The sequence below is a fragment of the Propithecus coquereli genome, unplaced genomic scaffold (genome assembly GCF_000956105.1).
Source record: "Propithecus coquereli isolate 6110/MARCELLA unplaced genomic scaffold, Pcoq_1.0 Scaffold127, whole genome shotgun sequence".
Classification (NCBI taxonomy): Eukaryota; Metazoa; Chordata; class Mammalia; order Primates; family Indriidae; genus Propithecus; species Propithecus coquereli.
Genome location: NW_012136858.1, coordinates 5,789,571 through 5,800,856, shown reverse-complemented (window position 1 = coordinate 5,800,856; position 11,286 = coordinate 5,789,571). Strand labels below are relative to the sequence as shown.

At 33.4% G+C, this 11,286-nt stretch overlaps 1 protein-coding gene across 3 annotated transcripts in view; it reads left to right on the top strand.

Annotated features, from left to right (window-relative positions):
- RNGTT (RNA guanylyltransferase and 5'-phosphatase) overlaps positions 1 to 11,286 on the top strand; it is a 271,692-nt gene that overhangs the window by 88,419 nt on the left and 171,987 nt on the right. For all 3 annotated transcript variants that reach the window (XM_012638249.1, XM_012638248.1, XM_012638247.1), the window contains 2 exons: positions 5,060 to 5,131; positions 10,271 to 10,435. In XM_012638249.1, coding sequence (XP_012493703.1) covers positions 5,060 to 5,131; positions 10,271 to 10,435 — 237 coding nt within the window. The remainder of the gene's footprint in view (positions 1 to 5,059; positions 5,132 to 10,270; positions 10,436 to 11,286) is intronic.

Below are 11,286 nucleotides of genomic sequence, written 5' to 3'. Positions count from 1 at the left end.
AAATTTTAATTGTGATTAAAAAAACATGTAACATAAAATTTATCATATTAACTATTTTAGGTGGTTCCACTATTTCCTTTCATTCTGAAGAACTGCTTTTTAGGATTTCTTTTTTTTTTTAATTTATTTATTTTTAAAATTGAGATATAATTCACATACTGTGAAATTCACCTTTTTGAGGTGTTCAATTCAGTGGTTTTTAGTATATTCACAAGGCTATGCAACCATTACCACTGTTCAATTCTAGAACATTTCATCACCTAGATGGACTGTGATAATTAGAAGCCCGTAGGCCTTGTATGGAAGATTTCAAGGAATGGGTTTACAGCTGTGGTCCCCAACCCCCAGGCTGTGGCCTGGTAGGAAACGGGCACACATCACCACCTGAGCTCCGCACCACATCCCTGCCCACTCACAACACCCCACCCCCTCATCCCCAGTCCATGGAAAAATTGTCTTCCATGAAACCGGCCCCTGGTGCCAAAACGGTTTGGGGACCACTGGGTTACAGAGATGAGCCTTGAAGGTTCACAGGTTTTCCAGAGAACAGTTAATAAAAGGAAAGAGATTACTTTCTCTTGTTAAAACCCTTCAGTGGTTCCTCCTTGCCCAAAGCATAAAGGCCAATTACTTACCAAAATACTCCATAAATCTGGAGCATGCCTCTGTATTCAGTCTCATCTTTTATTGTGATCCTTAACCATAAATTCTACCTATATTGAGCTTTGGACAATTTACCCCAAATCAACTTTTCTTTGTGCCTTCGTTATACCATTTGGCCCATCCACCATCCTGCTGGAAAATATTCTCTTCAACTTTCAGGACTGAGCTAACGGTCACATACCTTACTATCAAATGTTTTCTTATTCTTCAAGTAGAAGTAACTACTCCTTCTATTTAGACTTCCACCAGTTGTATCCTAAATTGGCTAGTATAGGACCAGGTATACACCTGTTTTAGTATAATTATTAATAGCAATCTGTTTTACAGTATCCTGGTTTGGACAGTAGGCTACAGGGTTATTCTATTTATATAGTCATCTATCATTAAAACTGTAACTCTTCATTGGACCTAACTAGTTATATATTTTTCTCTCTTTCCGAGACTCTAAATCTGTTGAAGGTAGGACCTGTATGTTTGTTTCTCGAGTACTTAGAGCTATGCCTAATTCATAGTTTGGGCTCAGGAAATACTGGATGAGCAGGCAGGATTGGGTGCCTGGGGACTTTCATTATGGGAAAGTACACAGGGTAGGAAAGTAAACTTGCAGAATTATTTATTTTTTTGGTAGGGGCTGTAATGAATGGTTCAAGTTTCAGATTTCTCCACAGCAACATTTAATACAAAAGACAATGGAGCAATTTCTTGACAGTTATAGAGTTGATGTGCCTTGGTGTAGTTTCCTTCAGGATTCTTGTGCTTGGGGATTATTCCTTCAGGATTATTGTGCTTTTTTTTTTTTGGTTTTTTTTTTTTGGTCTTTGGATTTACAATTTTCATCAAAAGTAGAAAAATTTTCAGCACCATTTCTACCCTTCCCCTCTTTAAGATCTAACTACTAATGCTGTTTTCAGTTTGTAAAAAATCTTTTTTCTTTCATATTTAATTTTGGATGGTGTCTATTACTATATCCTCATTTGCTAATCTTTTTTTTCTGCACTGTTTCAACTGCTATTAATCGCAACCACAGTATTTTTCAATTCAGACATTGCAGTTTTTATCTTCGGAAATTCATTCTGATTCCTTTTTCGTATCTATGTCCCTACTTAACTTTTGAATGTTTTTTACTATGTATGAATATGTAATAAACTGTCTTAGCATTCTTGCCTGCTAACTTTAATAGCTCTGTCAGTTTTGGGCCTGTTTCAATTGATTTCCTCTTTTTTATAGCTTATATTTGCATGCCTGGCAATTTTGATTGAATATCAGACATTTTGAACTTTACCTTCTTTTGAGGACTGATTGTTTTTATATTGCTATAAATTTTCTTTAGCTTTGTTCTGGAATACAATTAATTTGCTTAGAACTATTTTGTCCTTTTTGGGTCTTGCTTTTAAGATTTGTTAGGTAGATGAGAGTAGTATCTAGTCTAGGGATAATTCTTCCCCATTACTGAGACAAGATTCTTCTCATTACTCAATGACTTGTGAATTACGAGATTTTCTAATCTAGTTGGTAGGAACAGGCATTATTTCCATCCCTGTACTCGATAGCAGATACTGTTCCCCCTAAGACTTTTTGGTGGTTCTTAGCTTGGCCTGGGTAGTTTCCTCACATGTCTACACTGATTGGTACTCTGTTGAATATTCAAGGGTGTCCTTTTGCAGATCTCTGGAATTCTTTCTCTGAGGGCAGCTCTCTGTTTCTTTTATACTCTACCCTGAGTAATTCTGCCTTGGTCTCCCTAGACAGCCTGTTCCATTTTCTCAACTCAGGGAGACCACTAGGCTCCACCTGTGATCCCGTTGCCTGCGCCAAAGCCTGGAAACTCTCCTTAGGGCAATACATGAGACAATTGTAGGGCTCATCTAATTTGTTTACTGCCCCTTGTGGCCGAATATTCAGTATCTTAAAACTCATTGCGTCATGTATTTTGTCCATGTCTTTAGTTATTTCCGGTAGGAGAGTAAATCCAGTGCCTCTTACGCCGTTTTGGTTGCAAAGGGAAGTTTGTTTTTACTTGTTAACTACTTTTTTTTTTAATTTAAAATTTTAATTGTGATTAAAAAAACATGTAACATAAAATTTATCATATTAACTATTTTAGGTATACCAGTTCAATAGTGTTAAGTGTATTCACTTGTATACTAGATCTCAGATTTTTCATCTTGCAGAACTGAAACTTTGTACCCATTAAACAGCACTTCATTCTATCCTCCCCCCACCTCCTGGCAGTCACCATTCTACTTTCTGTTTTTGTGTATTTAACTACTTTAGATACCTCATTTAAGTGGATTCAGACAGTATTTGTCTTTTTGTGACTTGTTTATTTTACTTAGCATAATATCCTCAATGTTCATCCACGTCGTAGCATATGACAGGATTTCCTTCCTTTTCAAGGTCGAATAATAGTCCACTATGTGTATATACCCACATTTTGCATATCTATTTATCCATTGGTGGAAATTTGGTTGCTTTCACTTCTTGGCTATTGTGAATAATGCTGCAGTGAATATGGGTGTGCAGATATCTCTTTGAGATCCTGCTTTTAGTTCTTTTGGACATAATACTCTGAATTGGGTTGCTGGATCATATGCTAGTTCTGATTTGAATTTTTTTAAGGTAACTGCCATGTTGCTCTCCAGAGAGGTTGTACCATTTTACAGTTCCAGCAGTGCACAAGGTTCCAATTTTCATAACTAAAATTTAAGATTATTTTATCTTGACCCACTTTTCTGTAGTTTAGGACAATGGTGGCAGTTATAGGGAAGGGGACGTTGTGGTGGTGGGGTCATTGGGTATTCCCAATATTTTGGTATTACCACCTTAGGTATTAGGTTTTTGTTGGAATTCATGGGTTCTGTTCTCTCTGAAGAACTTTTGGTCTTCTTCACCTAGTTAGGAGCCGTATTTTATTCTCATAATGTTCAGATAATTTCTCTAACTCAGTATAGATTCCTGGAGCCTTCACTTCAGAGTGTTCAGCTATTTGAATTACTCCTCAGTCAGAAGAGGGAAAAAAGAGAAAGAAACCACTGAGTCTGTTTCTGTTTATATTTGATTATAATAGTGAAAATTGTCAGGAATTTGTCATTTTATAAGTAGAGGTTTAGTGGGCTTTGAGCTGACCAGCTGTGCCTTTTTGTTTTACCAGAATCTTGGTCGTTTCCTTGGCTATAAATTTTTAAAGCTTATCATTTGGTTATTCCTTTATACCTGTTTCGTTTGCTGCTAATAAATTTTCTTTTTGGCTTTTTAAAATAATGTATAAAGGGAAACATGTTCTTGCTCATTTCATCATGCAATTTGGGAAGGAAAGTCTGTGCTGTCTCCTATCTGAACCTGGATGTCCACTTAATTTCCAGTCACACATTTTTGAAAAGAATATTAATTGAAACCTATTGCTACCACCTTGTTTGTACATAAAATGCTCAAATACAAGTATTTAACTAAAAATATTTCAACGAAAAGTTTAAAATAGCAAACATTTATGTCAGGTGTTGGGTTAAAGATGATATCTATAAGTAAACGTCTGTTGCTTAACAAACTCATATTCAGGAAAGAAATTAATTGGTAATGATTTCTTATAACAACAAAATATATTTTTCCTAAATCAGTGTATTCTTTATAATTTTTAGATGATTGTGTGTGGATTTTCTGTCATGAAATCAGATAGCAAGAAACCTGACTACTTTCCTAGGAAGAATATGAGGAAAAAAAAATTTTAGGTCAAAAACTTATTAAGAATTAAAATTTTATAAAATACTGCATTATACACCCAGAATCAGCCTTTAACATCCTTATCTCTTTCTGTCAGAGTGCAGAATTTGTTTTGACTTCTTAATGGCTATGGTAGATTTGCAGTGATTCGTTCATACTGTCTTGCCCTGCTCCCTTTGATCAAAGTCTAGTAAAACAACATGAAAACAAGAAAGACCACATGGGTCACATGGAAATCAAATCTATAATGAGGGTGCCATTTATAGTTATAGATTTTAGGATTAAAGTAATTGGCATATAACAAAATTTAAAGCATTAATGATTAAACAAAATTAATTTTAAAAGTCACTCTGACTTTTAGAATTTAAAATTTATAGTCTCTTTACCCTTAATTGTTGCCTAGTAATTCAAGCATAATACAGAGTGTAGCACAGTAATTCAAATATAAAAAATATAATGTGATATTGTCATGATTTTATTTCAATATAGAATAAATGAATGAAAAGGATTTTTGGGGGACTGATAACTTACTGATTTGATCTGAGTACAGTTGTCATTAAAATTTCATTAAGTTGTATATTTACGATTTATGTGTTTACTGTGTATATGCTATATTTCAGTCAAATTAAAGAAATTGCTATCAAAGTATGAAGAAACTTATCTTCTTTTCTCTTTCAAGGAAATGATTATTGACAGAGTAAATGGACAGGCTGTTCCTAGATATTTGATATATGACATAATTAAATTCAACGTAAGTACATTTTATAATTTAAAAAATAAAAATTGTCACTGAAATAATGGATTTTTTTAAACGAACAGTATTACTGCCTCAGAGATAGTAGGAGAGAAAAATTGTGACTCAGTTTACTCATTGGATATCTTTTTGTTAATGTTTTTATATTTCTTTTTCTTTCTCTTATTGCCTAATATTTTGCATATTTCTTTGTCTTTAGGTTTCTTTAACTTCGAGTAAAGAAAAAGAGTTTAACTCTGATAAAATAAGACAACATTTTGTAAAATGGAAATTTCTTGGTTTTAATTACTAATTATTAATCTTGTACTTGATTTAAAAAAATGCCTAGAAGTTTTATTTCTGTCACTAAAACAACGACAAAACAAAAGAGAAAGTGATTACGAGGTGTCGAATGCATAATAAATTACAGTATTAAGAGTCAGGATTGCATTAATCTGAGTTACTTAAAGGCTTTCTTTTCCTGGAAAATTTCAATGTACAGATCTCATTTTTTGATTGAATCTCTATATTTCAAACATAGTTTCAGATTTAAGAGCCTCAAGGCCAGAAGATACCAAATTTTCATTTTGTTCTGTTTGTGACTACTGTATTCCTCAAAAGTAATGCTTTCCAGAATTGGCTTAATCTTATCACGGATCTTGGAATAACATTCATTGGCTTATAACTAGACATAAGGGGATGGGACTGGCTTTGATTCTTTATGTATAAAGAAGTGCTGTCTCCTTTGCCTCTTGATATTGAGCTCTGCTGTGTTCAGTGTGGTCTCACTTCTTAGCCTGGGAGCTCTGTCTTAGATTACAGCCTCTTAATACTTTTTTAAAAATATGAAAAATTTCAGCATATAAGAACATAGAGAATAATATAAGGAATACTCATGTACTGACCACCTAGATCTTTTTTTTTGAGGTAGAGTCTTGCTCTGTTGCCTGGGCTAGAGTGCAGTAGCATGATCATAGTTTACAGTAACATCAAACTCCTGGGCTCATGAGATCCTCCTGCCTTAGCCTTCTGAGTAGCTAGGACTGTAAGTGCATGGCATCGCGCCTGGCTAATCTTTCTGTTTTTTGTAGAGACAGGGTCTTGGTCTTGGTCTTGCTTAGGTTGGTCTCAAACTTCTGGCCCGAAGCAATTCTCCTGGCTTGGCCTCCCTGAGTGCTAGGATTACAGGCATGAGCTACTGTACCTGGCCAATGTTTTTAATAAGAAATAATTAATTACAAATCCAATAGAAGTTTTTGGCTACACCTCTCTCATCCTATTTTCATTTCTCTTGCCCAGAAGCAACCTCTAGTTTGAATTTGGTGTTTGTTATCCCATGAATGTTTTAAATACTTTTACTATTAATACCTATGTGTGAATCCATGAAATACATGTGATATTCTTTTGTAGGGTTTCTAGTGTTATATAAATGTCATTATATTGTGCTACCCACCACTTGCTCCACGTTACCTTGTTAAGATTTATCTGTATTGATGCCGTAGATTTGGTTCATTCACTTTAATTACCATTGAGTGTTCCTTTGTATAAATATATACAAATAAATACAACAAAGAGGAATTTATCCTCTTTCCTTTTGGTGGATATTTGTATTTCCACTTTTTGCTATTATATTACTACTGCTTGAACAATTGCATGTATTTTTCCTTGTGCATATGTATGAAAGTTTCCCTGGGACATTTGTTCTCATTCTTGGGATGTAATTACCTTGAAGGTGTTTTTAAAACATCTAGTCTCTCATCACTACACCATGGAGATTATGATTAAGTTCACAACTTCAGCTTCATTAGCTGCGTTACCAAATTCCTCTCATAGTTGTTACAATTTGCTGCAGTTGGCTTTACCAGACATTTAAATTTTTGACAGTTTGGTGTGTCAAATGGTATCTCATCTTGTTTTAATTTGCTTTTCTCTGATTACTGATGAGGTTTAAGATGTTTTATATGTTTATTTTTACTTGTTTGGGATTTTTTTGGTGTGATTTAATTACAAGTCTAACACAATCTTCTAATTTTTAAAATTTGGTTGTCTGTTTTTTCCCCCGATTAGTAATGAAGTTGAACATATTTCATAGGTTTCTTTTTATTTGTTTATATTTTTATTTTGTCATTTCATTGCAAGGTTGTATAATCTGATTTTTCTATTTGGTTGTCTATCTTTCTTTCTTCTTATATAGGAATCTGTTATCTTTTCTGGATTCTAGTCCGTTTTTGGTTATTGTTTCGGCACATAATAACTTTCTGAAATCAGTATTTATTGATGCACAGAAGCTTTTGATTTTAATGAAGTCAACTTAGACCTCAAAGATTGTGCTTTTGTGTCTTGTTTAAGAAATCCATCCATATTCTAAAAATGATTAACTTATGCTTTTGTCTTTAGATCGATAGTTGTTTATTCAATACGTATTTCTTGTATTCCTGTTACCATATTTCATGATCTAAAGTCAAATATTTTTTCATATTTCTTTTTTTTATTATTTTTCAGCAATTTCACAAAGAATTTTTCACATTTCTGATATTGGGATGCATTTATAATTGAAAGCTTCATATTTAGTTCTTTAATATACTATGGAGCCTTCATGAATAATTAACCATGTTGTTTATTTTGTTTCACCAAGTCAAGGCCACTACTGGAAAAAAATTTTGTTTTTTGAAATAATAGTTAAAAATATTTTTAGTTCCTTAGTTTATTATTTTGTCCAGGAAGAATTTCACTGGCCATCTTTTATAAGTCAAGTACTGTTCTAGGTATTGGGTATATAGAGAAGAATAAGACATGATTTCCTGCCTTTAAGGAATCCATATGTTAGTGCACTGGCTTCCAAAGAAGGCCATTTCTACAGCAATTCATTGGGGTTTGGGAAGAACATAGGAGAACTTCTGTTTATTTTAAAAATATATTTATTTATTCTACTTTTTGTTTTATAACATATACAGTCATACATTTAATAATAAATTAATAATAAATTATTAAAAATTAATATGCATATATTATATACATTTGTTAGGATATGTGTTTAGAGTGGGTGTAAAATCAAAACAAATTTGTAGACTACTCTTCTGGATGAGAATACAAATGTAAAGAAATATAGTATTTCTTAATTATAACAACAAAGGTATGCAATGAAAATAGTATTAGAGCACTTCACTGGGTATAGTTGAGTTGTTGAAGCATGGACTTGCAGACAGTGAAAGTGACACAAATTAGTTTGGAAAGATTGAGTCATGGAGGTCAGGAGCATTCGATAGTTTGTTAGCATAATTGATGTGTGGTGAGGTGTGGGACATAGCAGAAAATGAGAATGGATTGGTGAGTAGGGGCCCAGGTTACTTGAATAAGTTAGTTCTTTATGTAATAGGGGACTGTTGAAGGGTTTTAGTTAGGCTAATGATATGAATATGCTTTTATTGTTTTGAAAGATATTAATAACTCCAGTGGCAGCATGGATAGTGTTTTGAAGTGAGGAAGAACTGAAAACAGAGAGGCTAGATAGTCAGTAGTTGTTTAGTGTTTTCCCTAGTCTATTCTCAGTGATTTAACACCAATTTGTGGAGAGCTTCTTTGCCTATAGGCATTGTGGTTTTGAAGGTGAACTTGCTTTCAATCTATTCCTGTTGTTTTGCTGAATTTATGTATAAAGGTGGAAAGCATCTCGGAGGGAATTTAGACTACTTATGTATCTTTTAACAGTTGTTAGACTTTTTCTTTCCTTTCTTAGAAAAAAAGGGCTTGCTTGTTCCACTTTAATTTTATAGGCGTTTGAATTCCTCTGATAGCTCTAATAAACAAGCCTAACATTTTAGGTTTTTCAACCTCGTTGATGATGTAGATTGAATAGGAAAGATCACACTTGGACTGTGTGGTTATTTAGTAGCATTTCCTCAATAAATACTCTTTACAGAGAGTGGTATGCTTTTATTTAAAGAGAACATTTTCTACCTCATACCTAGCTCTTGCACACTTTTTCGTATACCTTATTCTTTGCTGTGTCTCAAAGTTGTCATCCTTCCAAAGTTGAGGAAAAGACATACCTGAGGCTTATCTAATGTTGTTCACTCCTTACGTGCTGCCACCTGCATGTAAACATTAGGTTGGTTAAGTGTTAGTTGGAGAATATATAATAGATTAGGGAAGAGGAAGATGACAGAAAAGACGGGAAAAAAATACATGGAAGGGTGTTCAATAGTAAAATAGAAGAGTCATTTATATGCTGTTGAGGTGATGCTTACCAATCTAGATGATCACTGTCAACCAGTTGATTTGTTGCAACTGCGTGTTCATGTTTACCATATCGATAGAGCAAGCCCCTACCCTCAACTCATACAAAAGGGTACATGCATTTTATATTTCATGGTTCAGACATACCATAGATGATTTAGGAACAATGAAGGGAAAGTTTATTGGGGAGAAGAGAAGAAAACTTTATTTTTTTATAACTGTATAACTTTGAACATATTATGTAAATTTTTCCTGTATTAGTTTTAGATTTGAGGATGTATTATATTTGTCTAATAAATGTCTTCTATTTGTTGATGCATCTAAAGTGTTAGCACTTTAAACAACAAAAAGCATTGTATAATAAGTGACTGTGCTGCTTATTTTGATGTGTTTTTTGCTAGTTCTTTGTTGAATAATGTGGATTTTAGTTTTTATGTAGGTATTTTACTAATTTATATAAATAGTAAGACTAGGGGTATATTAATTCAGATGTGAAATCTTGGGATCAACTTACAGTATGGTAGATTCATGTCACTTTCCCATAGTGTTTTATGTAGTTATAATTTTAAAGTAAGTCTCTGTGTGTGTGTGTGTGTGTGTGTGTGTGTGTTTAGATGTTTCTCTCATTATTGAAACTAATTATTGGGGCTGGCATGTGTGGTTGTGCAGGCTGTTCACTAGATAACTTCAAAGGATGCTATTTACATAGACTACTATATGATATATCTATTATATATTCTCCAAGCTAACACTTACCCAACCTGTTTACATACAGGTGGCAACACTTAAGGGCTGAACAACATTAGATAACCCTCAGCTATTTACATGGACTACTATATACTACTATATAGCAGCCTTGATAATTATGCTGATAAAATAGTTCTTAGTGATGAAATTTAAATAATTATCTCTTTAATTCAGGCACAGCCAGTTGGAGATTGTGATTTTAATGTTCGTCTGCAGTGTATAGAAAGAGAAATTATAAATCCTCGACATGAAAAAATGAAGACTGGACTCATTGACAAAACACAGGAGCCATTTAGTGTCAGAAATAAGCCATTTTTTGACATCTGTACATCAAGAAAGGTATTTACTTTTTTGTTTTCTAATTTATGCTTATAGTTTATCATAATTTAGCTTGTGAGATAAATCTGAATGATGTTTTGCCGCCCAGTTTTCTTGACTTTACCAGAAATTACTTGAATTGGACGTAGCATTATTTTCGCCAGCATGTATCATTCCCAGGCTTTTCTTTTTTAGTATGATTCTAAGTGGTAGAAACTTAAAATTTTGCTGTAAAAAAAAGTTGAAAGATAATCACAAGCCATGTGTTTGAAAGACTGAGGATGTACCCTCACAATAAAAATAAAACAAGAAGTGTCCAACTGAAACGTCAGGGACTTCAACTGTCAAACTTAGTACTGAAGGAAATTGGACATTTCATACTTAATAACCTAATACATTTAGATGCTCTATTTTTAATCTTTAATTCCACTGTGGAATTGTCTTCTGTTTTCATAGTCTATTTCTAGCAGTTTGTTCTACTCAGTGTCTCTTCTTCATGCTAAGTTCTCACATGAACACACTAATTCTGTTTATACCTCATCTTCCCATTTTCCTATTCGTTCTCTTCTCTTTCCTCCTCTTCTCCTTATTTTTAATATCACTAATATCACTACTATTAATATTACTACAAGTACTACTGTTACTACTGGTGCACATTTGTTTTCACTAGGATATTTACCATGTCCAACATTTATTTATTTTTAAAACCTAAAATTGAAGACATTAGCACCACATCTGACATTTAAAAGCAAGGTACCTTAGTGTTTCTGCTGTTAAGACATGACATATAAACAATTTCCTAAAACTTTCTCCGTTTCTCATTAGTGCTTTTGGTGGGATTCTTTCTTTCTTTCTTTCTTTTTTTTTTTTTT